Source organism: Trachemys scripta, chromosome 2 (assembly GCF_013100865.1).
Source record: "Trachemys scripta elegans isolate TJP31775 chromosome 2, CAS_Tse_1.0, whole genome shotgun sequence".
NCBI lineage: Eukaryota > Metazoa > Chordata > Testudines > Emydidae > Trachemys > Trachemys scripta.
The window spans coordinates 76,140,261-76,166,894 of record NC_048299.1 but is presented as its reverse complement, the minus strand read 5'-3'; the positions used below and the strand labels follow the sequence as shown (position 1 = coordinate 76,166,894).

Below are 26,634 nucleotides of genomic sequence, written 5' to 3'. Positions count from 1 at the left end.
ACAGGTGGAGTGACTACAAGGGGAGGTGTCGGACCTAGAAGAGAGCTATTCCCAGAGCAGCCAGTAGGAGGCATGGCCCAGGGGGCGTGAGCACCCTGAGACACAAGCCTATAATTACCTGGGTCATTCTTTTTACCATTTTTAAATATTGGCACAACATTAGCTTCTGGAACTTCCCTGTTGTTCCAAGACTTACTGAAAATCAATATTATTGCTCCACCGAGCTCCCTTAAAACTCTTGGATGTAAGTTATGCAGATCTGCTGATTTAAAACTGTCCAACTTTAGTAGTCATGCAGCGCTCATTGCAGGACTGGGGGCCTAATACAGCATTAAACATCATTGTGCAGAAAGATTTATACTTTGTTCCTGAAAAATATGCTGAAACATACTGCATAGCATCCAGCCTGAATAATTTTAAGAGAGGGCTGAATCCCTCATAAGGGGCCCCAGAAACCACCTCTCCAGGTGCAATCAGGTTCATTTTTTAAAGTAAATAACTGGTAGTGTATTATTTGAGCAAGAGTATGTGATTGTATGAGACTGCATCATAATGCCTCCGCACAGCAGGACAGAGTTATATGAGTTGTGGCTGCATGTGCAACCTTATATTTGTCTTTTCTTTTCTTTTGAACATTGAAGCAGGCAAACTTAATGTTCTCTGAGTTTCTTTTGTTTGTTTTACTATCAAAGTTGCATGGTTTCCCCCTTTAGAAGCAATGATTTTCCACAGTTGGCCAAAACAGCAGCTGGCCAAATGGGATTCCCTTGCAGAAATTTGCTTGCATAACCCTTCGGTTAGCAGCAGTTTTATAGTGCAGCCTGTCCTCCCAATGGCATATGTGTATCTTTGCCAGTATTTCAGTAATGAACAGATGCTACTGTTCTAGAGGATTTTCCCCGGAAATTCATTCTGGCAGCCAGGCACTCTTGAATAAGGTTTCTTTATATATCTTGAGGGCTTTATCTGACATGTTAATTTATTTGTCATAAATTGGTAGCATCCATTCTCCTGGGGCCACTGTACTAGTGCTCTCAACCTACCGCTGGAGGGCTGTCATTCATTTGACTCCCCAAGATACCCACATTCGGCACATTTGATGCCCTGTACCTTTTAGTGTTAAAAATTCTTTACAACAGAGAGAAAATATCAAGCGAATGAAAAGTCCCATATACTAAAGAAATGATTCAGAAACCATGTAAAGGTTCTAGCACGAATACATTTTTTGGTGTCCCTCATATTGGGTCTTTGTCACATATTGCACCTGACACCTGCATCTTGGCAATCAGCACCCTCATGGCTTCAGGAACATCTCATCTATCCCTTCAATGGTAGGCAGGAGCTGCCCACTGCCATGACAGGACTGAGCATGCCTTTCCATGTTTGCTGTCTCATAGAGGGAGGAATCACAGTAGTCATAGGGTTGCCAACTTTCTACTTGCACAAAACCGAACGCCCTTACCCCTCCCCTCCTCTGAAGTCCCCGCCTCCCGCTCACTCTGTCCCCCCGCCCTCTGTCACTCACTCTCCCCACCCTCACTCACTTGCTCATTTTCACCGGGCTGGCTCAGGGGGTTGGGATGCGGGAGGTGGTGAGGGCTCTGGCTGGGGATGCAGGCTCTGAGGTGGGGCCAGGGATCAGGGATTTGGGGTGCAAGGTGGGGTTCTGGGCTGGGGGTGAGGGGTTCAGAGTGTGGGAGGGGGCTCTGGGCTGGGGCAGGTGGTTAAGGTGCGGGGGGGGGGGAGAGGTGAGGGGTCCAGCTGCGGGTGCAGACTCTGGGATGGGGATAAGAGGTTTGGGATGTAGGAGGGTGCTCTGGGCTGGGGGTGGAGCCGAGGGGTTCAGAGTATGGGAGGGGGGCTCCAAGCTGAGGCAAGGGGCTGGGGAGTGGGAGGAGGTATGGGCTCAGGGCTGGGGGTGCGGGCTCTGGGGTAGGGCCAGAAATGAGGGGTTCAGGATGCGGGAGGGGGTTCCGGACTGGGACATGGAGTTGGGGCATGACAGGCGGTCGGGATGCAGGCTCTGGGCTGCTCTTACCTCAAGCGGCTCCCGGAAGCAGCGGCATGTCCTCCCTCTGACTCCTACATGTAGGGGCAACCAGAGGGGGTCCACACACTGTCCCCATCCCAAGCGCCAGTTCTGCAGCTCCCATTGGCTGGGAACTGCGGCTAATGGGAGCTACAGGGGCGGTGCCTGCGGAGCCACCTGGCTGCCCCTATGCGTAGGAGTCAGAGCGGGGACATGCTGCTGCTTCTGGGAGCTGCAGGGAGCTTGCCTTAGCCCTGCTGTGCCGCTGACCGGACTTTTAATGGACCGGTCAGCGGTGCTGACTAGAGCTGCCAGGGTCCCTTTTCGACCGGACGTGGTGCTGGCATGAGGGTTTTCAGCTGCACTTCACATACATGTGAGGCATTCAAGCTCCACTGAAGGTGCAGCTGGTTTCCCTACAAATATTTGTTTAAATGTTCAGAAGCAGGAATCAAACTCCCCTCTTCTATACATGAACAGCATCAGTGCTAAGCCACACTGCTAGCACCCCTGGTGTTGCTGTTAATCCTAACCTGACAGCACAGCTAGCTGAAGAGGCAGGAACAACCCCATAATGTCAGCACTATAATGAAAGGAGAGAGTGGGGGAAGGGCACAGCACATAAACAGAGAAAACAGCTTTGTGCCCAATATCATTGTACTGTTCAGTGCATGTCCAGAGGACAATCTAACATCACCCTAACACCATGTTATATTAGCATTGAGTACTAAGAGTCCAGAAGGGACATGATTCTAAACGACTCTTGAATTCCCATTTAATGTGAATTCTGGTTTTCCTTGGAAAGCAGTAATGGCTGTTAAAATTATGAAAAGAAGTTTTATTTGCGGTTTATTTATTTTTTCCTGAGTGTAACTGGAAACACTAAGTATCCTCATTAAACTATAAAGGCTTCCCTCAAAATCATAGAATGATCTATTGTAGGGCCTACAGATGGCATCAGCCCCCAGCATGTTTTAAAGGTTCCTTAACTGAAGAATGTATTACTGTTTTGATCTCACACACCACAGGAACCGAACACCTCCACTCCACTTCCCTCCCTTCCCATCTTGTTCCTTCCACATTATTCATCCCCACTTCTGACGTGCCCTTCAACTCTATGTTGTCTTCCCTGGCTGATTCCTGACACAAGGGATGAGTTAGGAACTGACAGCAGGTAGAGATGGGAAACAGGATAGATAGGTATGGGGCCAGTCTGGTGTCCCCACAGGTACGAGATCTGACTCATCCATGTCGCCGAGAACTAGAAAGCCTCACTCCTCCCTGCCACTGGCACCCATTAATGGAGAAATTAAAACCTTGGAAATTAGCTAGTGCTCAGATGATGACTATCTGAGGTATAGCTGATTTCAAAGAGTTAAATAGGGTTTCCTTTTGAAAATAACTTTAAACCATCTTCTGCAGCAATATTACAGCACTTCTAGGCATTAACATAAATTAATGAGAAAATATTTTGAAGTAATTTCTACTGCATCACTCCTTTTAGTGACTGCTCTCTTCCTCTTAAAAGGAACATGGTTAATTCTTTGCCCCTCCCATAGCTTTAGAGATGTGAAATGAACTAAATGGGTACCTCAGGAGCCATGCTGCTGCTAAGAAATGTGACCTGTGGACTATATCTTTTCTGTTTAGGTTGACAGAGCATGCAAATTAGCATCCAGGAAAGCTAATCTGTATAAAATTCATACCAATGGGATTAGGCAACAAATGTTGAAAGGCTGGCAACAAAGGAGCATGTGTCAAAAATTTTAACATCTGCTTCCTCAAGAGAAATCATCAGGTGCCATTTGGCCTTGAAATCCTAGGAAAAGGCAGCTGCCATAAAGTATATTTCCTAGGGGTATTGGAGGGTGGGGGGCAGGAATCTATGCCAGAACATTTACTATCCAACTTCAAAAATCAGGGGTGACTCCTCTGAAATCAAAAGATTTACACTGGTGTAAAAACCAGTCTGACACCAGAATCAAGATCACTGGGAGCGGATATCAATAAGATCCTCATTATAGCTCTGATCCTGTATCAAAGTGTGCTAGTGTTAATTTTTGCATCCATGTCGAGTCCCGTTGAGGCACATGCACAGGAGTCTGCACTACATTCGTGCAGGTTGTTACTGCAATTGTGCATTCAAATAAGCCACTTGAGTGTCTAAAGGTTAAATGCGCAATTTGTGTGTGCATGTTGGCGGTCACACTCATAGAATCATAGATGATTAGGATTGGCAGAGACCTCAGGAGGTCATCTAGTCCAATCCCCTGCTCAAAGCAGGACCAACCCCAACTACATCATCCCAGCCAGGGCTTTGTCAAGCCGGGTCTTAAAAACCTCTCAGAATGGAGACTCCACCACCTCCCTAGGTAACCCATTCCAGTGCTTCACCATTCTCCTAGTAAAATAGTTTTTCCTAATATCCAGCCTAGACCTCCCCCACTGCAACTTGAGACCATTGCTCCTTGTTCTGTCATCTGCCACCACTGAGAACAGCCCAGCTCCATACTATTTGGAACCCCCCTTCAGGTAGTTGAAAGCTGCTATCAAATCCCTCCTCACTCTTCTCTTCTGCAGACTAAATAAGTCCTGTTTCCTCAGCCTCTCCTCGTAAGTCATGTGCCCCAGGCCCCTAATCATTTTCGTTGCCCACTGCTGGACTCTCTCCAATTTGTCCACATCCTTTCTGTAGTGGGAGGCCCACAACTGGATGCAGTACTCCGGATGTGGCCTCACCAGTGCCGAATAGAGGGGAATAATCACTTCCCTCGATCTGCTGGCAATTCTCCTACTAATGCAGCCAAATATGCCGTTAGCCTTTTTGGCAAAAAGGGCACACTGTTGACTCATATCCAGCTTCTCATCCACTGTAATCCCCAGGTCCTTTTCTGCAGAACTGCCACTTAGTTAGTCAGTCCCCAGGCAGTAGCAGTGCATGGGATTCTTCCGTCCTAAGTGCAGGACTCAGCACTTGTCCTTGCTGAACCTCATCAGATTTCTTTTGGCCCAGTCTTCCAATTTTTCTAGGTCACTTTGGACCCTGTCCCTACCGTCTAGCGTATCTACCTCTCCCCCCAGCTTAGTGTCATCCGCGAACTTGCTGAGGGTGAAATCCATCCCATCATTCAGATCATTAATGAAGATGTTGAACAAAACCAGCCCAGGACAGACCCTTGGGGCACTCCGCTTGATACCGGCTGCCAACTAGACATCGAGCCGTTGATCACTGCCCGCTGAGCCTGACAATCTAGCCAGCTTTCTATGCACCTTATAGTCCATTCATCCAATACATACTTTTTTAACTTGTTGGCAAGAATACTGTGGGAGACCATATCAAAAGCTTTGCTAAAGTCAAGATATATCATGTCCACCGCTTTCCCCATATCCACAGAGCCAGTTATCTCATCATAGAAGGCAATCAGATTGGTCAGGCATGACGTGCCCTGGGTGAATCCATGTTGACTTATTCTGATCACCAGGGCCGGCTCCAGGCACCAGCGCAGGAAGCAGGTGCTTGGGGCGGCCAATGGAAAGGGGCGGCAGGTCCGGGTCTTCGGCGGCAATTCAGCAGCGGGTGCCTCAGTCCCTCTCAGAGGGAAGGACCAGCCGCCAAATTACCGCTGAAGAATGAAGCGGCGCGGTAGAACTGCCGCAGAAGTGCCGCCGATCGCAGCTTTTTTCTTTCTTTTTCTTTTCTTCTTTGTCGCTTGGGGTGACAAAAAAGTTGAAGCAGGCCCTGCTGATCACCTTCCTCTCCTCCAAGTGCTTCAAAATGGATTCCTTGAGGACCTGCTCCATGATTTTTCCAGGGACTGAGGTGAGGCCGGTCTGTAGTTCCCCGGATTCTTCTTCTTCCCTTTTTAAAGATGGGCACTAAATTTGCCTTTTCCCAGTCATCCGGGATCTTCACCAATCGCCACAAGTTTTCAAAGATAATGGCCAATGGCTCTGCAATCACATCAGCCTACTCCCTCAGCACCCTCAGATGCATTAGGTCCGGCCCCTTGGACGTGTGCATGTCCAGCTTTCCTAAAGAGTCCTTAACCTGTTTTTTCACCACTGAGGGCTGCTTACCTCCTCCCCATACTGTGCTGCCCAGTGCAGCAGTCTGGGAGCTGACCTCGTCTGTGAAGATGGAGGCAAAAAAAGCATTGAGTACTTCAATTTTTTCCACATCATCTGTCACTAGGTTGCCTCCCCCATGCAGTAACGGTCCCATACTTTCCCTGACCTTCTTGTTGCTAACATACCTGTAGAAACCCTTCTTGTTACCCTTCACATCTCTTGCTAGCTGCAATTCTAGTTGTGCTTTGGCCTTCCTGATTACACCCTTGCATGCTTGAGCAATATTTTTATACTCCTCCCTAGTCATCTGTCCAAGTTTCCGCTTCTTGTAAGCTTCCTTTTTGTGTTTAAGCTCACCAAAGTTTTCTCTGTTAAGCCAAGCTGGTCGTCTGCCATATTTACTATCCTTTCTGCACATTGGGATGGTTTGTTCTTATGCCATTAATAAGGCTTCTTTAAAATACAGCCACCTCTCCTGGACTCCTTTCCCCCTCATATTAGCCTCCCAGGGGATCCTGCCCATCAGTTCCCTGAGGGACTCAAAGTCTGCTTTTCTGAAGTCCAAGGTCTGTATTTTGCTGCTCTCCTTTCTTCCTTTTGCCAGGATCCTGAACTCAACCATCTCATGGTCACTGCTGTCCAGGTTGCCACCCAATTCTACTTCCCCTACCAATTCTTCCCTGTTTGTGAGCAGCAGGTCAAGAGCATGGCCCCTCGTTGGTTCCTCCAGCACTTGCATAAGGAAGTTGTCCCCAACACTCTCAAAAAACTTCCCAGATTGTCTGTGCACTGCTGTATTGCTCTCCCAACAGATGTCAGGGTGATTGAAGTCCCCCATGAAAACCAGGGCCCGTAATCTGGAAACTTCTGTTAGTTGTCACAAAGGCAAAGGGGGGTATATGCACACACATACATTTTGCACACAACTGTGGATCTTGTTTCTGATAATCTGGCAACCAGTGTTGTTGCATTATTATTTCACTCATTTTCAAGCCCAATAATTCTCCCCAGTAATGGTGTCATCCCTTTATTTTTCAGCCAAGTATCATTATTATTATTTGTATTAGCATAGCACATAGGAACACTAGTCATGTGCTAGATGCTGTACAAATGCAGAACCAAAAACATTCCCTGCCCCAAGAGATAACAAAGCATTAATAACCAAGTGCTATTAATGAAGTCTTACATTAATAGGCTTTTGTTACTTTAACAAAATATACTGGGCCGGCTCTCCACCTGGCATAAATGGGTGTTCCTCCATGGAAGTCAATGGAGTTAGGCCAATTTACAGCAGTTGAGACTCTAGCCCAGTGTTATGTTTACCAGTATACTTATCTGTGAAAACAAATGTACAAAATAGAATTTATGATGCAAGGTCTTTACTTTTTTTTAATGTGCCAGTTCACTTTCTTACTAATTCACAACATGTGATAGTTTGCAGTGGCTCTCTCTCTGGCATGAATGTGATTCACCAGTATTCTACAGTATATGAATGGTGTAATCTCAGCAGTCTGTGATGTTTACAAACCTTCTCCCAGGCTAATGTGAAATTTGCCACTAGTCAGCCTGTGAATCTGTATCTTGGCTATAGAAAAAGGCTGCGTTACTACCTGTCCATTAACATTTTCCTGCTGGTCTGGAGATCAATTACAATATATCTACCACTATGTACCACTGACAAAAGCCGCAAAGTAAGATTAATGCTTAACCTCAGCACTCCTCTGTGGGTGTTAACAGCTGGGCTAATATTGCTCAACAGCTCGTCACTGTGAGGCAACTATGGCAGACATCTGCAGCTAAGGGGTTTTTCAGCTTCTGGCTTCCAAATTTCATTTAGCATCATAGCAACCACTGAACCGCATTCTCCTTTCTTCCTCCACCAGAAGAATGAGCAGCATTGTTTGCTTCTAAAAACAAAGCAGTTTTCACCAATCCCTTTAAGAAACTGTATTTTGGGTTACTAGCCTATATATTGTACTGAAGTAACAATATGAGATACCAGAATAATGAAACGGGAATGAACGTGCTTATATATTTGCTAGACATCAAAAATAATATTTCATCTATATCATACTAGCGAGCATTCAGCACTGCTCCTGAATAAGTTGTAGGAAATTCAGTTATTGTAAAATGTAAACTGTATTCATGTCAAATTCCGTGTAAGCATTAAACTGCCGCCTTGGCATAGAAAATAAAAGCACTCAGCTGATGTTTATTTCTGTAGATGCAATGTTAGAATGCAGCTTGGGATCAAATATTAAAATGTATCAATAAACATTTTAAAATAGGGGCCTGGGCTAAATCAGTTAAGGCTCATAGATTCATAGGTTTTTAAGCCACCAAGCAAATTATTGGTGCCACGGAAGCCAATACCAAGCACTTCATCCCATAGAACATCCCTAACGCAGGGCCCCACTCCTTCACCTACACTAGTACAAATTAGGTACCTAATACCAGAGGACCAACAAGTCTCTAATGAACCTGAGTCCCCTCTACTGGTACGGCACAAGAGAATTTCACAGGCACAGATTGCCTCTCCAGTACTGACTATAAAATAGGCTCTAGCCCCAAACAGAAAAAGCTGTGTGTATGACCAGCATTAAAGGGAACGTCTCCCTCACAAGATGCACAAAACTGAAAGCCGAGGGATTTGGTTATTACAAGGAAAACTGGTCTTGAACTAACAACAAAGAGAGGGGAGTCATGATGAAAGTGAAAACTCCCACAAACTATATAGACTGTTAAAGTGTAGTGCCAAAGGGCAATATTCCACCAACTTGTACTATATATAGCAAAAACTGTACTGAAAGCGATCTAAAATACTAGTCACAAAAGTCTACAAGCTAAGCTGAAGGAGTGCGGACACCAAAGCACTCTGTCTCAGGTAGGGTGACCAGACAGCAAGTGTGAAAATTCGGGATGGGGGTGGGGGGTAATAGGAGCCTATATAAGAAAAAGCCCCAAATATCGGGACTGTCCCTATAATATCGGGACATCTGGTCACCCTAGTCTCAGGCCAAGGGCAGTAAGAAGAAACTCAAATGGCCGTTGGTCCTGTCCCACCCCAAAGTTTCTACCCTTGGAATGAGGCATGAGGCTTGTCAGGATATGCATGCAGGCCAAATGGACACGACTAGCAATAAAATCTCCAATATCAGGTGTGTGGGGTGCTTGCACACCCAGCGTGGAATATACCCCAGGACAAGCACTCAGGAACAAAAGGTTGTGTGGGAATGACAAGAAGATACTATTTAATAGCAAAAAGAACAAAACCTTAATTGTGGAAGATTAGCATCTACCTTCACCTTCAACGCCCAGTGGATTTTGACTTTCATTGTTATTGTCGAGTGAAAATTTCTTCACATGATATGATAATTTTAATAATACATCCTTAATAACTTCATAATTCCTGCATTATGGCACCATAACTTGATAACACACAACTCTCTGATGCCCTGCTTGAACGACCTGTGAAGTCTAAAGCATATTTGGAACAAATTTTCCCATGGGGTGAGAAGGAATATATTATTATATAAGGCTTTCGACAGACAGCTGGAGAATAATATCAATATGATTCTCCAGTGGATTTCATTAACTGACTAAAATGAATTTGTAGAACAGTAATTGAAGCTGACACCTGCTCTTGAAAGGAGTGTGAATTGAAAGCTAACTGTGCTACTGCACCTACTATTGGCAGAGTCCTGAATTCTGAGATTATAAAACACTCATTGAAAAGACACAATAGATCTTTATTTTGTGCTGCATGCTCCACATCCAGTGCTGAGGACAAAAAATCATTTAACTTGTCCTGCCATTTGATTAGGCCACGTGCTGGACTCCAGATCACATACCAATGATTTCGTCTCATCACCTCCTACCACAGACTTGTCATTTAGGGAATCTGTTCTCCCCTTAGCTCTTCCCCTTCGGAAAAGTACTAGTAGAAACTCTAAGCCAGATATTTCAGTACATTTTAGCTTCTTTGTGCTGCCATGTACTTCCAAGGTCTGTTTTGGTAAATCTTATAAGACTCAGTAAAGTACTCAGCAAAGTACAGACATAAGCAAATACATGAGAGAGAGGGAGAGCGCATGTGCTCATGTACATGTGTGGTGGAATAGCTCCAGAGTGAGATTTAATAATGATGGATAAAGCTGCGTGTCTGTCACGGAAGTCACAGATTCTGTGACTTTCCATGACCTCAATGACTTCTGCAGTAGCTAGTGCTGGCTCAGGGGCTGCCCAAGCCAGGGAGTTCCTGGGCCATCAGCAGCAGTTTGGGTGTGTGGGAGGGGCCTCAGGACGGGAGTAGGAGATTGGGGTGTGGGGCGGCACTTAACTGGGGGGAGGGACTCCCCGGCTCCCAATGGCATGTTCCAGCAGCTCCTAGGTGGAGGGGCCGGGGGCTCCACATGCTGCCCGTGCCCACAGGCACTGCCCCAGCAGCTCCCATTGGCTGCGGTTCCTGGCCAATGGCAGCTGCAGAGCCAGCGCTTGTGGCGGGAGCAGTGTGTGGCACCCCCCTGGCTGCCCCTCCCCATAGGAGCTGCAGGGACATGCCTGTCGGAGCTGGGTAGGGAGCCTGCCAGCCCCGCCCCCCCCACACTCCCCGCAGCACCAGCAGGGGTCCCAGGCCGCGCACTGCCACCCGCTCCTCCTCCCCCAGCACCAGTGGGGTTCCCGGGTCATGCACCACTGCTGCCCACCGCCCCCCCGCAGCATGGGTCCTAGGCCGCATGCTGTTGCCCGCCTCCCCACCAGCACCAGCGGGGGTCCTGGGCCACTCCCCAGCACCCACAGCACCCCGGCCTGCCCCTCAGAGTACCCGTGGCCCCCTGACCCAAGTTATAGTTAGGGGTATATAGTAAAAGTCATGGACAGGTCACAGGCTGGTGAATTTTTGTTTTGTTTTGTTTACTGCCTGCTAAAACATAGCCTTAATGATGGATAATAGTAAATTTGTGTTGATGGACTAACAGTTCAGTGAGACACTGTTTCTACTCCCTAAATGTGTTGTACACACCTGACACAGAATCTCTGTCTGAATAGCAGTGATTAATATTAACAAAGTAATTAAAAAAATCAGTAAAGAAAATGGTCAATAATTAATTAACATAATACATTGTATTCCAATGCTTAGATATAAAAGCACTGAAAGCAATTATCAGTCTCTGTTCTAGTGCTGAAGAACGCTGCAGTAAGACTACTAAACTGTACCATATACAATAGGTAGCATAACTGTAGCTCAGAAGACCATGGGTAGCTCGTTAGAATGTTACTTTTTCAATAAAGATTTGAAAAAGATATTACCTCACCCAGCTTTCTTCAGATGGGTCATTTTAAGTGACTGCCTATTTGTTGAGCAAGAAAAAAGATTATATATAATCTAATGGACCCGGGAATTTCACTCATGGGGTCATTTCAATCAGTCAGTATTTCTCTATTTTCTAGATTTAGTTGAAACAATTGCTAGTATCCAGGTCCTTAGTAACACCTGACACAGTCCAGAGACTAAAAAAAAAAAGATCAGATGACAGTCCCCAGATTGCAAACTGTTTCTAAACCTGCTGACATTCTACGGCCTGGGTAAAATTAATTTAGTAAATATTCGGGAATTTAGCATGGTCAGTGTACAAAGACTTCCTAGATGTTGTCAATACAACAGCATCCATCTCTGAGCTAGATGAAGCAAAAATTCTCAACACATTAGACAGATTCTTGACCCAATTTACTTTGCCTATTAATGTCTGTTGCATTTATTATACTAGAACAGACGCAGATATGTCTGAATAGTAGCTTCCTTCCATACACCACACAATTACTGCTTCTTGAAGCCTGAAGTGCAATGGTTGCCATTAAAAGTCAACAATTACCCACAATCATCACACAAGATTTATTTAGCCCTGGTCTACACTACGAGTTTAGATAGAATTTAGCAGCGTTAGATCGATTTAACCCTGCACACATCCACACAACAAAGCCATTTTTGTCGACTTAAAGGGCTCTTAAAATCGATTTCTGTACTCCTCCCCGACGAGGGGATTAGCACTGAAATCGACCCTGCTGGGTCGAATTTGGGGTAGTGTGGACGCAATTTGATGGTATTGGCCTCCGGGAGCTATCCCAGAGTGCTCCATTGTGACCGCTCTGGACAGCAGTCTCAACTCAGATGCATTGGCCAGGTAGACAGGAAAAGCCCCACGAACTTTTTGTGTCTGTCAGGGGAGGGCCAGGTTTACACCTTAATGGCTTACATATTCTGTACTATGTGCAACAAATATAGCACAGTATGACAATTAAAATATATTGTGTTGAATGTACGAGAAAAAGAAACTGATTTTCCTTTCAGAAAACACTGTAGTATTAGACAACTTAGTGAACATACCTATGAAAGACAAAAATGACAGAGCAAATAGGAATGCATTTGTAGTCCTACCTAGGCTCTGGCGAACAAATGAACAATATTTACATTTTAGCTAGCTAAATTATTTTTGTGCACATCTGTAAATCTTGCAGGGTCAGAATGTTGGGTTTACTAAACATTGCAATGATATGTTAAATGGCACCGTATTGAACTAGACTATTGTTAATGATGTGTGAAAACATTCTCACATTTGCAAAATATTGACAAAAATCAACTCTCTTATTAAGCTTTTTCAAGCTTGAAATCTGAATAGCTCAATCTGTGTATTATTGTGCATGCACAGCATGAGAAAAACAAGGAAAAAATCCATGCTTTTTATGCAAAATAAGATGTAACAGCCATATAATTTCCTTAATGTTGTGAATGTTATGGGCTACTTGACATTTCTTTAAAATGAGCCTAATGCATACTTGTAATAATTTGTGCTATGTACATTAGTGGAATGTAATTAATTATCAAACTGAATACAAATGATCTTGGGTATTTAAAGCAGGTTCAAGCTCATCTTTCTCTATAAACAATACATGTCACAATAAAGAATTCAAGGCAGCAAAAGAGAATGAAATATGCCATCGGTCTACAACGCTTAGCTCAATTAAGAAATTTAAAGGATCTGAACAAGGTTTTTTTTACACACACTCTCTCTCTCTCTCTCTCTCTCTCTCTCTCATTGCTTTCTTTTAGAGGTTAGAATGTGTTTCTTGTTAAGAGTCCCCGGACCCATTTAGCTCATTTTATTTCCCCAAGAAAATGTACTAAGGCTTAATAGTGGTTTTTGGCACTGTGGTTAGTAGGATCTCTAGATCTTGTGCGCCTCTGCCCACTCTGATTGCCATCTTCACTTATTTTAAATTTACTCATCATGAATTTAGTGCTGGCGAAAACTGTGGAAGTGATAGCCCTATAAAGTGACGTTCTCGCTTTATCCACAGGTATAGCTCAGAAAGGAGCAATGTAAGCTTCCCTGCCTTGCCCTGAGGACAGTCTCCAGATAAAAGGATGACCTGCAAGAATGGTCCCTACAAGTGAGGGTGGAAGTTCAATCACTGTGCACATTTAGTGGCTGGTTCAGCAACGGACTTAAGCATATCTGTAGCTTTAAGCATGAGTAGTCTGACTCAAGACAAGGGGACCACTCCTGTGCATCAAGCTATGAACATGCTTAAATGATTTGCTGAACTGGGGCTTTATTCTTTGGCACCTCTCCTGAGAGAGCAAGCAAGAGGGCTAATTAGTACCCATTGTGCCGGTACCCTTTGTACTAAGGACTAGCAAAAGAATGACCAATTCACTTAGCCTACAGAGCTGAGTGATATATATTGGGGGAGCAGTTCAGGAATGCTTCAAATACTACGGCCCATATTATGTGCCCGATCAAAACTCCACTGAAGTGAATGGGAGTATTTCCATTGAGTGCACTGGGCTCTGGAGTAGATTTGTATTTGGTACAAAGGTATGTGATTTCATTTTCCAAAATCATCCATCTGGAACCATCCGGGAACATCATATTCACATAACCAAAAAAGACAGAAACTTTTCCTGCTTGTGTACAGAAACGGGTAGCTCATTAAGTGCATTTACATGAGAACACCTCAATCTACCATGCTTTATTACTTTGAACACAGTATAATAATTAAAACTGCAGATCAGTTCCATCCCTTATTAAACTCATTCAGTATTTTCAGTATTTGCCAATGCTTCCTGCTAAATAAAACAAAAGATCACAAACTACATGTCTGGTACTATTTATGGGTTCCTATTTATACCAGTGGCAGATGCCATAAAGCTGAAAAACAAGCTAAATGAAAGGCATCCCTCTGCATTATTTGGGTGCACAGAAGGAATAGTCTTCACATTTTTAAAGATGACATAATTTCAAACTCAAAATACAGACTATTTTTCCTGTTGAGCAGGAGGATAAAAATTTTACCTGTAAATGTAAATCCTGAGGTGCATTAATTCTGTTTCCGTCGCTCTGTGTGTGACGCTGCATGTATTCAACGGAAATGGGGAAGTCTCTGGTAATGCATTTCCTTCTAGAGAAAACTGGAATTAATCAAGCGTTTTGATGTATTTCTTGTATAGGGGCTTGTCATCAGGTCTGGTCTGTGACTCAGCTTGTAACCAGTCTCTTGGGAGTGACCCCTTAGCGTGCTGTGCCCTAAGGAACGACTTAGCTCTATGGGGGCAGGCCCGTGGCTTCCAAGGGTACATCTACACTGTGATAAAAGACTGGTGGCTTGTGCGGCTTGGGTTGTAGGGCTATAAAATTGCAGTGTCGATGCTCAGGCTGGAGCCCGGGCTCTGAGACCCTCCCCATCACAAGGTCTCAGAGCTCGAGCTCCGAGAGCCTGAATTCTACACTACAATTTTTAACCCCCCAGCCAGAGCCTTGCAAACCTGAGTCAGCTGCCCTGGGTGCTGAGATTCAGTGCCATGAAGGGGGGGGGGGTCACAGTGTAGACATACCCCAAGACTGAGATGGGGCCTTTGGCACCAGCGAATGCTGTCGCACTCCATGGCTACCTGCAGCGAATCTAGCCAAGCCAGAGTCCTGTTTTACTGTACCCTTTCAGGCTGCAATGCTCTCAATGAGTGTTTACAACAACACAGGCAGCTGTTTCAGAAGAAGGGAACCATTTATTAGTCACCTGGCCTACAGAATTTCTTCTTTACCAGCTCAGCTCTGCGGCTGACACAGTACGGGTGGGATAGAGCCAAGGTTCCACTCCCTGTCCTTCTCCACCCACCTGCTCTGAGACAGGATGGAGTACCAGGCCTGCAGCACCAACTCACTCCCACATGCCAGAACCCTGGGTCTGGGTAACCTGTGTAAGGGGAGTTCTTTCTCCCTCTTATGCTCCTGAGCAGGCATGCAGTCCAACCTACAATCTTGCCCTATCTTTTTATAAAGCAACCAGCAAAATTAAAATATCTAAGGCACAAAATTAAGTATGTGTTTAACTTTAAGTACACGAGCAGTCCCACTGATGGTAATGTGCTTAAAGTGAGGCTTATGTTTCCTTGGTTTGTTGACTAAGAGCCTACATAATTAACAGAAAAAGAAGTGCATCTTTAAACTATGTGCGAGAGAGACTTTGGGCTTGTCCACCTGTCCACGTGGATCAAGTGGAGGCACTTTAATAGTTAATTAATGCACTCTGATCTGGTCCTCTTTGAAATGGGACTAGATCATAGTGCATTAACAAACTGTTAATATACATCAAAAGGATCCACATGGACAGTTAGAGCTAGTGCAGGATAGATTCCCACCCCAGCTTGTCACGACCTAATTGTTCATGAAGACAAGCCCTCAGTCCGTGTGCGACTGAGAGGATGTATATGTAAATGACTCGTAAGATTAGACCACTGGAAGCAAAACAAAAAAAAAGTAACTATATTTTAAAAGCTTCTTTTGTCATAATGCAGAAATTATTACTTTAAAATATAGGTAAAGTGCTGAACTAAAATACAGACGTGCTAAATGTACATTTGAGAGAGAATTTAGTGCCCATGGAAGTTCCTGGACTACTAGCACTGCAGAATGATGTCCTCTATTCAGATGCAAAAATCAGTTATGGCTCAGGCAGTGACAGGGTGTATTTCCTCTCCAGTAATTAGTGTCCATTCAAATATCAACCTCTAAAGTGAGTGCCAGCAAGCACCAAACATAGTGCTGTTTTTTTGAACATGGACACTTTTCTATTGGGAGCATTGGCTTAATGCTGTTCTCATTAATGTCAATGGTAAAACACCAATGACAGCAATATTAGGCCAACGACAAGCACCTTTGAAAATCCACCCAACTGCTGTTAAAAAAAAAAGTCAAACCTACTAGACTCCTTACCCCAATCCTTTGGAAACATGCACAAACAATTTAGAAAACCTGTTCCTTAGTTTAGGCATAATCTGAGACGCTAATCTTAAAGACTATATGGTGCTCATTCATTTATGTCACTTGACCTTTCTTTCTGAATTTTTAAGAGAAATAACACATTCGATGCCAACATCACAAACACAAACAGCACATATACTTACTATTCATGAATCTAAACCAACAGTGCCATGAGCAATCACAAGACCAGAACAAAAATATCACCAAATGCTTTTCTCTGCAGCGCCTGAAAGACAATTTTACTTACACTCAGCAGGTGATGATGAAGTCTTTTGCCTGATCATGGTATGCTGCTGTGTGCAAGACTTTGGGAACTGAATAAAAGGCATTTACTGCTGTGCTCTAGGATCTTAATTTTCTTAAAATTTGGGGCATAAAAGCCCTTTCTTTTTACCCATATACATTTTATTGAATTCTTACCTGCACATCTATTCAACTGAGTCATTGTATGTGTTCATGGATACCTTTGTAAAGGAGCATGAAACACTGCATTTATAGTCCTTTCTCCCTTTTAATGTTTTTATTCCTTTTGATATTTTCAGGATCAAAAGAAAAAGATATGCATTCTATTTTGTATATATTCTGTTATTCTAAAGCCAGCCATATTCAATAAGGCCCAAATCCCAATCCTGCAAGCAAAGCCCAAGAAAGAGAGTCCTGCACATAATACTGGGAAGGCTTCAGGGGAACAAAATCCTTGTTCTTTGGCACAGATGGGCTGCAAATGCTATAACCCTCTAAGAGTTGGAATAGTGAATGTGACCAACTTCACCTCACCCCCATTCTGATCATCCAGTGTGACTTGTATTACGCAGGCTTTAGAACCTCACCTGGTAACTCCTGCATCAAGCCCATAAATTCTGATTGACCTAGAGCATATCTTTTAGATAGATACCCAGTCTTGATGCAAAGACACCATGTGATAGAGATTCCACCACATCCCTAGGTAAGTTGTTCCAATGGTTAGTTACCACCACTATTAAAAATATGTGTCTTATTTCCAGTCTGAATTTGTCTAGTTTCAGCTTCTAGCCACTTTGTCTGCTACATAAAAGAGACCTTTCCTATCAAAAAAATCTTCTCTCCGTGGATGTTCATATAGAAAGTGATCCAGTCACCTCTTATCCTGGTCTTGAAAAAACTTCGTAACTTTCCCTTGGTTATATAATCATATCGCATCTTGGGAAGCACTTAAGAATATCCCCAGAAACCTTCCAGATACATGGCAGCACACATCACCTATCTTTTTCAAAATGAAACAAAGAACAGTTATGCACTTTATGGTAACTGTGGTTCTTCGAGATGTGTTGTCCACATGGGTTCACTCTTGGTGCACATGCACCTCATGCACTCCAGATCAGAATCTTTTGGCCAGCGGTGTCCAGTGGGGCCATGCCTGTGCCCTGAGTGCCCTTACAGCCACCCAGCAGAGGGCAGAGCAGGGGCCAACTAGCCCTCTGATCCTTCGCCAACAGAGAAAGCAAGTGCTATCAAGCTCAGTAATAGTGGGGAAGGAGGGCAGGTTGTGGAACACACTGAGAGAACACATCTCAGAGAACAATAGTTACTGTAAAGTAAGTAACCAGTCCTTCTTCTTTGAGTGATTGTCCATAAGTATTCCACTCTTGGCAACTCACAAGAGGTGCCCTCATGTAAGAAGGAGGCACTCGGCATCTACTTAAACAGAGATTGCAAAAGAAGGTCTGCCAGAACAGGCAGCAGATCTAGATGCCAGGACCAAAGAAAAGAATTTAGTAAATGTACGTACTGACCCTCAGGTGACTGCTTCACAAATTTCAGCAATGGGAACAATGCTGCAGAAGCTGCTTGTGCTCTGCCTGGGCAGAGGATTCTAGTCTAGCGACACAGGTACCATTGGACAGTCTTTGGGACAATGTCGCTTGTCCCTTCATTCTTTCAGCAAAAACAAGAAATAACTTTAGTGAGATCCTAAAGGAGTTAGTTCTATTCAAATAAAAAGACAGGACTCTAGGGACATCTAATGTGTGACGCCTAGACACCCCCCACACACACACCTTGGGTAGAATATTGCTTATGAGGCGCAATGGTAAATATATCCTTTGGCTCAGATGAAACTCTGAGAGGGCTTTGGGCAAAATCTTTGTTGGTAGAGGTGGAAAAAATGGAACCACCTTGAAAATGTCACCAATTTAATAATAATAGGACTCCTTGAGGTACTTGAACTGCCATGTCTATGTCATGTCTGCTTGGGTGGTAAGTGGACTTCAACCACCTTTTCAAAAAAACAATGATGGTGAAGTCTAACTTACTGAGTCTCACACAGGCACAAGGTCACGCAGCCTAACATTCCTAGACAAGTCCTGACTGTTGTCAGTGGATTTGGCTAACTGATTTATGAGGTCTGACAATGGGGCAAACCTGCTTCAGGGTAAAGATCCTCTCGCTGTTGCAGAGTCTGGAAGTGCTCCTGCAAAGTCTATTTTTTGCATCAGCAGGAGTGAGGATGTCTGTTGATTGGGAGCCCTGGAGTGGGGAAGAGCTGGAGTGCCAATGCTTGCTGCCTATGACTTGCTGAGGAGAGCATCCCCAAATCAGCCAGTCATCAAGGGACAAACCAGAATGCCTTGTTTCCTAAAATGAGCTGCTATGACAGGCAGATCTTTTGTGAAAACTCTTGGGGCTGTTGACAGTACTCTGGACAGGGAGTGTGAAGTCCCCTCTGCACATCTTAAGTATCTTCTGTGAGCAGGATGGATTGATACATTGAAATACGCATCCTGGAGGTGGAGAGCTGCAAGCCAGTCTTGAGGATCTAAGATAGGGATTACTGAGGCCAGGCTCACAATTCTGAACTTGAACTGGTGAACAATGATGTTGAGTTCTCTGCTGTCCAGAACAGGGCACGAGCATCCTATTCTATTTGGAAAGTAAAGGAAATAAAACCCCTTCCCACTGACCAGATGAGGAACTTCTTCTGTTGCTTGAAGAGTGAGAAGGGATTCCACCTTTTGTTGCAACAGTCTCTCAAGAAGATAGTCCCTGAAAAAGGATTGGAAATGTAGGTGGTGAGTAGGAATTGCTTGAAACTGAATTGGTAGGAATTGCTTGAAACTGAATTGAATAGCCTGTTTCAGTGTTCTTGAGGACCCACTGGTCAGTGGTAATGCTATTCCAAGCTCCTCCAAAATAAATCGACTGATCTCCTAATGGGGTTCCCGACAACTCTCAACACAACCACCAAACTGTTTTGAAGCTGGTGTCTGCCTCACTGAAGTTGCAGTAGAAGAAGAAGTCCTTCTCCAATGAAACTTCTGTTTCTCTCTAGGCAGTTTGGAGGGTCTTTGGTATGGCTGATTGTCAAGGTGTCCTGTAGTAATTCAAGAGCATGGGTACCAACTTCAGGGCAGACTGTTAAGAAGCAGGGCACAAAATCCAAATTGGTTGTGTGTTCTATACTTAGATTTCAACAACCAAGTATCAAGTGTAAATTCCTCAAGCACTATAACAGCCTTAACATGGAGTCACAGACAGTCCTCTTGTGTACTCCGGTCTGTATTGCCACCCAGGTAAGCTTGCCTATGTGACAGATGGTCCCTTACACCAAAAATCACAATAATATTCAGGTTATTCCCAGTCCCAAAAGACTAGTCACTTATCCCAGGTCAATTTCACATTAAATCTCACACCAAGGACAACACTTGTAGCTAATCCAATAATAAACTATCAAAAGATTTATTAACTAGGAAAAGTAAATAAGAGAGCCATTTACAAGGTTAATGCAAGTAAACACATACACACAAATGAATTCCAATTTTAATTTTCCAAAACTAATAGAAGCTTCTATAACAGGGATGGGCAAACTTTTTGGCTTGAGGGCCACATCTGGGTATGGAAATGATATGCCGGGCCATGAATGCTCACGAAATTGGGGGGTTGGACTGCAGGAGTGGGTGAAGGCTCTGGCTGGGGGTGCTGGCTCTGGCGTAGGGCTGGGGATAAAGAATTGGGGGTGCAGGAGGGTGCTCCGGGCTGGGACTGAGGGGTTCGGAGGGTGGGAGGGGGATCAGGGCTGGGGCAAGGACATGTGAGAGAGGAGGGGTGCAGGCTCTGGGCAGCGCTTACCTTAAGCAGCTCCCAGAAACAGCAGCATGTCCCCCATCCAGCTCCTACGCGGAGGCACGGCCAGGCGGCTTTGCGTGCTACCCAGTCTGCAGGTGCCACCTCTGCAGCTCCCATTGGCCGCGGTTCCCATCCATGGCATGCATGGAGCGGGGAAAGCCCCAGACCCCACGCCCCGGCTGGAGCTCGATGGCCGGATTAAAACGTCTGAAGGGCCGGATGTGGCCCCCAGGCTGTAGTTTGCCCACCCCAGTTCTATAATAAGCAAGTTTTATGTGTCCTTTAGGGCTAATCCTGGCAAGCACTGAGGATCTTTTGCTTGTGCTTAGTAATCCTTGCTCCCTCAGAGTCCAACCAGCATAAAAGATACAGTTCCTCCTTCTTAGGACTTTTTGTTCCTTTCCTCCTTCTGCTTTGAATTGCAAATTCAGCTGTTGGGAGGAATTCCCTTGCACGTCTCAACACCAGATGAACTACTGTGGAACATCTCAGGACAAAACTTTTTGTTAATTGTTCCCCCTTCACCTCCACCCCCACTGAAGATATCTTCACTGTGGAAAACAATAAAGGGGACCCCAGAAGGGCTGAAATAGTTAAACCACCCAGTGCTGTAAACTTCTGTGCCAAAGTTGTTGGTATCAAGAGTAACAAATTGGAAAAGGTGCCGATGCGGCCAATACCAAAACATTGGTATCCCACTGCCAGCCAGTACTGAGAGCTCGGAGGCAGTCCAGACTGTACCAAAAGCAGCTTGTGACTGATGTTTAGACGGTACTGAAGCATGGGATTGGCATCACTATGGGTGCCAAAGGGGCTTAGGTCAGGCCTTAAGCTACCTTTATTTAAAGTGGGAAGAAGAGATGTTTTCCTCTTTCTTTTGCTAGGTCCCTGGAATGGAGACCAGCACCTGTGCTCATTGCCATCCCTAGAGGGGTGCAGGGCCTGGGACATAGGCGCTGACTTTCTATCTGTCGGGGGTGCTCCCTGCCAGCTCTGCTCAGGATCCGCCCCACCTCTTCCCCGCCCAGTTCCGCTCCCTCCCTTGAGTGTGCTGTGCCCTCACTCCTCTCCCCTCGCCCCCAGCACCTCCAGTCGCGGCAAAACAGATGATTGCCAGTATGCGTGGGGAGGGAGGAGGAGGTGCTGATTGGCAGGGCCCGCCAGCAGGCATTGGGGAGAGGGGGGAAGGATGGTAGGAGGGTTCCTCCTCACCCTCCCCACCTGCCCACCTCCCAAATCATCTCCCCACCCGCCTCCTCACGAAGGTCACCCCAATTTGCCATACCCTAGGGACAGCTCTGCATGTTCTCCTTAGAGGAACAGTGCTGCGTCCTACTACTTTTGGCAGCAGAGGAAGGGCTTATCTTCACTATGGGGGAGATCAACTCTGCTGCAATAAATGCAGTGGATGTCGATTTAGCAGGTTTAATGAAGATTTACTAAATTGACAGCAGAGCACTCTCTGGTCGACCCCGGTACTCCACCTCTCTGAGAAGAGCAAGGTAAGTTGACCAGAGAGGATCTCCCATCAACGCAGCGCAGTGAAGACATCGGGGTAAATCAACATAAGCTACGTCAACTCCAGCTACGTTATTCACATAGCTGGAGTGGGGTAACTTAGGTTGACTTACCCTGGTAGTGATGATAAGCCCGAAGACTTGATAGGAGGAGCATCTGAGGAATGCTTCAGTGAAGAAACAGGAGCCCTGGAGGTTAGCCCAGAGCCAGTGCTTGCTGGGGCACTTTCAGTGGAGGATACTCAGAGCCAGAAGGGGTTTGTTAGCTGGGATCTGAAGCAGATCTCATTGATTTGTCCAAAAAAAGAGAGAATCCCTCACTAATCAAGTTTGTTTGGAGAATGAATGACAAACAGAACCTTTCTCAGTGATATGCCCCTCACTGAGACCAAACAAACATTTTGAGTGTCTATCATTGAGGGGTACCGCTGCCTCACAAGATGAACAACACTGAGACCCAGGGGATTTTCATTGAACCATGAAGCTGCCCACCCACTACCAGGTAAACAAACACTAGGAAAAAAGTTCACTTAAACTAAAACCTAATAAAACTATTTTCCTAACTAACTAGGAACAACACTACTAGGGTGACTATATATGAACAAATTCATTTTAATGAGCACAAATGCAAGAGACAGTGACACGGCTCTCTCAGTTCTGTCTCATTGCCATGGCGGTAAGACAGAACTAAGGGACAGTTAGCTCCGCTCTGTCCTTTGAGTCCCTTTGAGGGGTGATGCAGGACCATTGAAGGTGCAGGTATGGCCTCAACAGACACTGCTGACCAAAAGATCCCAGTCTTCAGTGTCTGGGATGCATGCGCACCGTGAAGTTGAAGCCATGTAGACAATCACTCAGAGAAGGAAAATTAGTTTCCCTAAATATGGCAAACTGTGGTTGGGTATCTGAGTTATTATATTCAAAAAGCTCAGTGACTTCATTCTACATTCCTGTAAAGACTGAGTATCAGAGGGGTAGCCGTGTTAGTCTGAATCTGTAAAAAGTAACAGAGGGTCCTGTAGCACCTTTAAGACTAACAGAAGTATTGGGAGCATAAGCTTTCGTGGGTAAGAACCTCACTTCTTGCATCTGAAGAAAGCTTATGCTCCCAATACTTCTGTTAGTCTTAAAGGCGCCACAGGACCCTCTGTTATTGTAAAGACTGAGATGTTCTTTTAGCACCATCTCCAGGCATCCTCTAATATGAATACACTACAAAAATCCCTGTGCACCGATATAGCCAAATCTGCTTATATTAGTACCCTGATAAACAGTATGTCTATGCACTGCCAGGGAACGGAGTCACTGCAATACTTTGTAATGACTCCAAACAATGAATACATGACATCTATTCGATTGACTGTCCTGCCTGATGTTGTCTGCAAGCCCATTCACATTATTTACAGAGGTCAATTAACATTTGCTACCACACTCTTTTTGCAGTTTCACCCTCTGTTGACTAAATGAGTTTCTTTCATTAATGTAATTTGTAGTGTTTGTCGTGTACAATGCTTACCTTTAAAGCAATTCATAAAATAAAAGAGTATCTCTCAGCACAAAGTATTCCTACAAGCATCAGATAACGGGAAGAATCATTAATTGGCAGGCTTCTGGTTCCATAAAAAAATGTACCAGTTACAAGGATTCCACCGCACTTATATTCCATCCTTATTGATCTTACTTTCTATGCCCCAAAGAGGACTCTTGATCGACTGAGTTTTTATGATAACAAAATATACAATCTTCTCTTTTATTGGAGTCTGTCAACTGGAAGGCCCTACAGTAAGGTTTGAAAGTTGCAATTTCCTGAGTGAAACTGAACACCACAACTCTGAATTATATTAATCTTGCTCTAAGCAGCATTGTCTTGCACAGATTTGCAGTGCATTATACGCTGGGTTTTTTTTAGGGGAGAACAGAACAGCTGATACTTGATGGTCCCCTTCTGGCCAGACACATACACCTATTCACCCAACCTGTTTTGTATTACCCCACCTACAATACTCTAAGCATGGATTGTTCACACAAAGGAGGTTACTGTGATTCCCGTGTGTGTATTTGCATGTGTGCTGCTTATCAGCCTTTTCCTTCCACCTGCACTTCCATCCCCATTTTCTTGCAATTAACACACTGTCTCACCTTTGCATGTTCAGACAGTGGCATGGTGCACAGCGTACAATGGGCAAGGGGCCTAGAACTCTGTAACCACAGACAAGTCCTGTACATGCTTACATAATTAAGTGGTTACTTTGACTTATAAAAATAGGTTCTGATTTTAATTTACAAAAAGGCCCCTTTATGCTTCTCTGGCAGCGTAAAGGGGCCACAGTGTAAAAAAAACATCATTCTCAATATGTTAAACCAGGGTTTTCACCAAAATGAGTGTGTTTATTAAAATATTTTGGGGCCATGTTGTTTTCAAGCTAGTATAGCATAGCACTCTCTTAACATTTCTTTCTCAAATTTTAACTTACACAAGGAGCCCATCCTACAAGTTTCTGGGTGCCAAGAAATATTTTACATTACACATGGTCTGACTCAGCACCCCTTGGAAACTGACAAATACTGTTTGTTGGAAAATATAACTTTATTTTTAAATAGCTTAGCAAGACCATGGTCCAAAAGCTTAACCCAGCAAGCAGCAACATCTTCAAGGGCACAGATAATGAAAATATGGTCTACAAGCTGTAAGTTTTGCCTGGTATCCTGCACAGAGAGTAATTTGGCAGAGCTCTATTTTTTTCAGCTGGAAATGAAAGACATCTAAAGACATATCAAGATATCTTTAATAGTGCAGATTTATCCTGTAATTCCATTTGCCTGCAGGGTGAAGTCTGCGAGGTTATTGGGTATTTTGTCTAACCAAACTCACCTCTGAACCACTGGGCACATGATGCATGTGTCACTCTCAAAAGTGCTCTCCATGAAAATGGTACTGACAAGAATCAGATTGGCCAATGATGAGTGACCTCAGTACTATGGCCAATCCAGGAAGTGAAATCCTAGGGAGATGGTACATTTAGGACTGCTGTAAAACAGGATGGCCTCAGCTGGTTCAGGGTGACCATCAGTAAGAGAGTATTTGGTACCTACTTCTCTTGGGCGTTTTAGTGTAGCACAGTGTTTTAAGTAGTGCATCAATGTTATAATGTTGGGTTCTTTTTCTGTAGAGGTTTCAATTAAATAACTACTATCACTAATAATTTGTATTTATTATTTGTATTCTGGTAACACCCGGAATGTGCTAGGCACTGTCCACACACACACACACAGGAAAACACTGTCCTTGTCTGGAAGAACTCACAATTTAAGATCAGCTGAAATGTTGTAACACTGTACTTCAGTTCTGATGGAGCATCATTACTAATAGGTCAGTATCTGGATAGAAGTACAGTAAATCTGACATGGTTACTATAATAATACTCTGTAATTACTGTAATAGGCATAAGCTGTATTAACGAATATATATAATTAGAAGGGAAGCTACAGATATCTGTTCTACTAAGGAAGTGAAATAATTATTTATTATAGCTGAGATTTTCAAAGGAGCCATTTTCAAAGGAGCCTAATGGAGTTTCAATGGGAGTTTGATGCCTATCTTCCTTAGTCTTCTTTGAAAATCCCAGCTTACAGCAATAATATTCTTATTTAATTGGTACAAGATCATAGGAAAAAATCTTTTGCAGGAATGACGGAATAAAGGCCAAAGGGCAGGTGAGGGAAGGAATACGACATGAACATGAACATCTGCCACTGATTTATGGGGTTTGTGTTCAGATGATAAAAAAGGGGAAGTTCAGAACAACACAGAAAGCAATGAAGACAAAGTACGGTCCTGGAAAGGCTGACAATGATTGTGCCAACTACCGGGGAACTGTTCAGAAGCAACGGTTAATCCTTCCCTCACAACTGGTGCAGACGAGCGTTCCGTTGTAATGAACATTCTGGGATCCATTTCACAATTTCTCTTCTCTTCTCTCTCATTTTTTTGCTTTGTCCTGTTGTCATTCAAAACTGTCAACTTGGTCTAAGTATTGCTTTCATATATATATATATATATATATATATATATGCTACTTACTCCCTCATGCGTTTCAGCTTGGTCTCAGCCATGGTGTTGTTGATTGCGCTCGATCCCTGGGGCACTACTGGAGCCACGCTGGTGACAGTCCCAGAACCTACAAATCAATGCACAGACACTCAACCTTATTCGCCTTTATCTCATCAGTAGTGCTGCAGATTCAAGGCAATATTCAAGGGCAATCAGAAAATGGAAGATAATTTATCTGTGTCACATGGTATTGCTGTATTAATTAAAGATGAATTAGATTATTAAATGCACATTGAGACAACTCAGTTCAGAGGGATAAGCAGATTTACAGTTTACAATAATTGTCATTCAACCACTGTATTACATAAAAAGAACTTTCGCATGGGGAAAAACCGGGACAGAGAAACTATTCAACAAAAAGAAATTTACTTAGACTTGTTCTCTGTTTCGTTCACTTTGCTTGTATTTATTTATAGGAACAAGATCCTTCTTCTGACAGCCAAGTTCCTCCTTTGGCTTGATCATGTAGTAAGGTTTCAGTGTTGTGCT

At 44.2% G+C, this 26,634-nt stretch overlaps 1 protein-coding gene across 4 annotated transcripts in view; it reads right to left on the bottom strand.

Moving 5' to 3' along the window:
* The window catches only part of NEK11 (NIMA related kinase 11), a 182,890-nt gene that overhangs the window by 3,568 nt on the left and 152,688 nt on the right, over positions 1 to 26,634 (bottom strand). For all 4 annotated transcript variants that reach the window (XM_034760915.1, XM_034760913.1, XM_034760914.1 and 1 more), the window contains one exon: positions 26,116 to 26,212. In XM_034760915.1, coding sequence (XP_034616806.1) covers positions 26,116 to 26,212 — 97 coding nt within the window. The remainder of the gene's footprint in view (positions 1 to 26,115; positions 26,213 to 26,634) is intronic.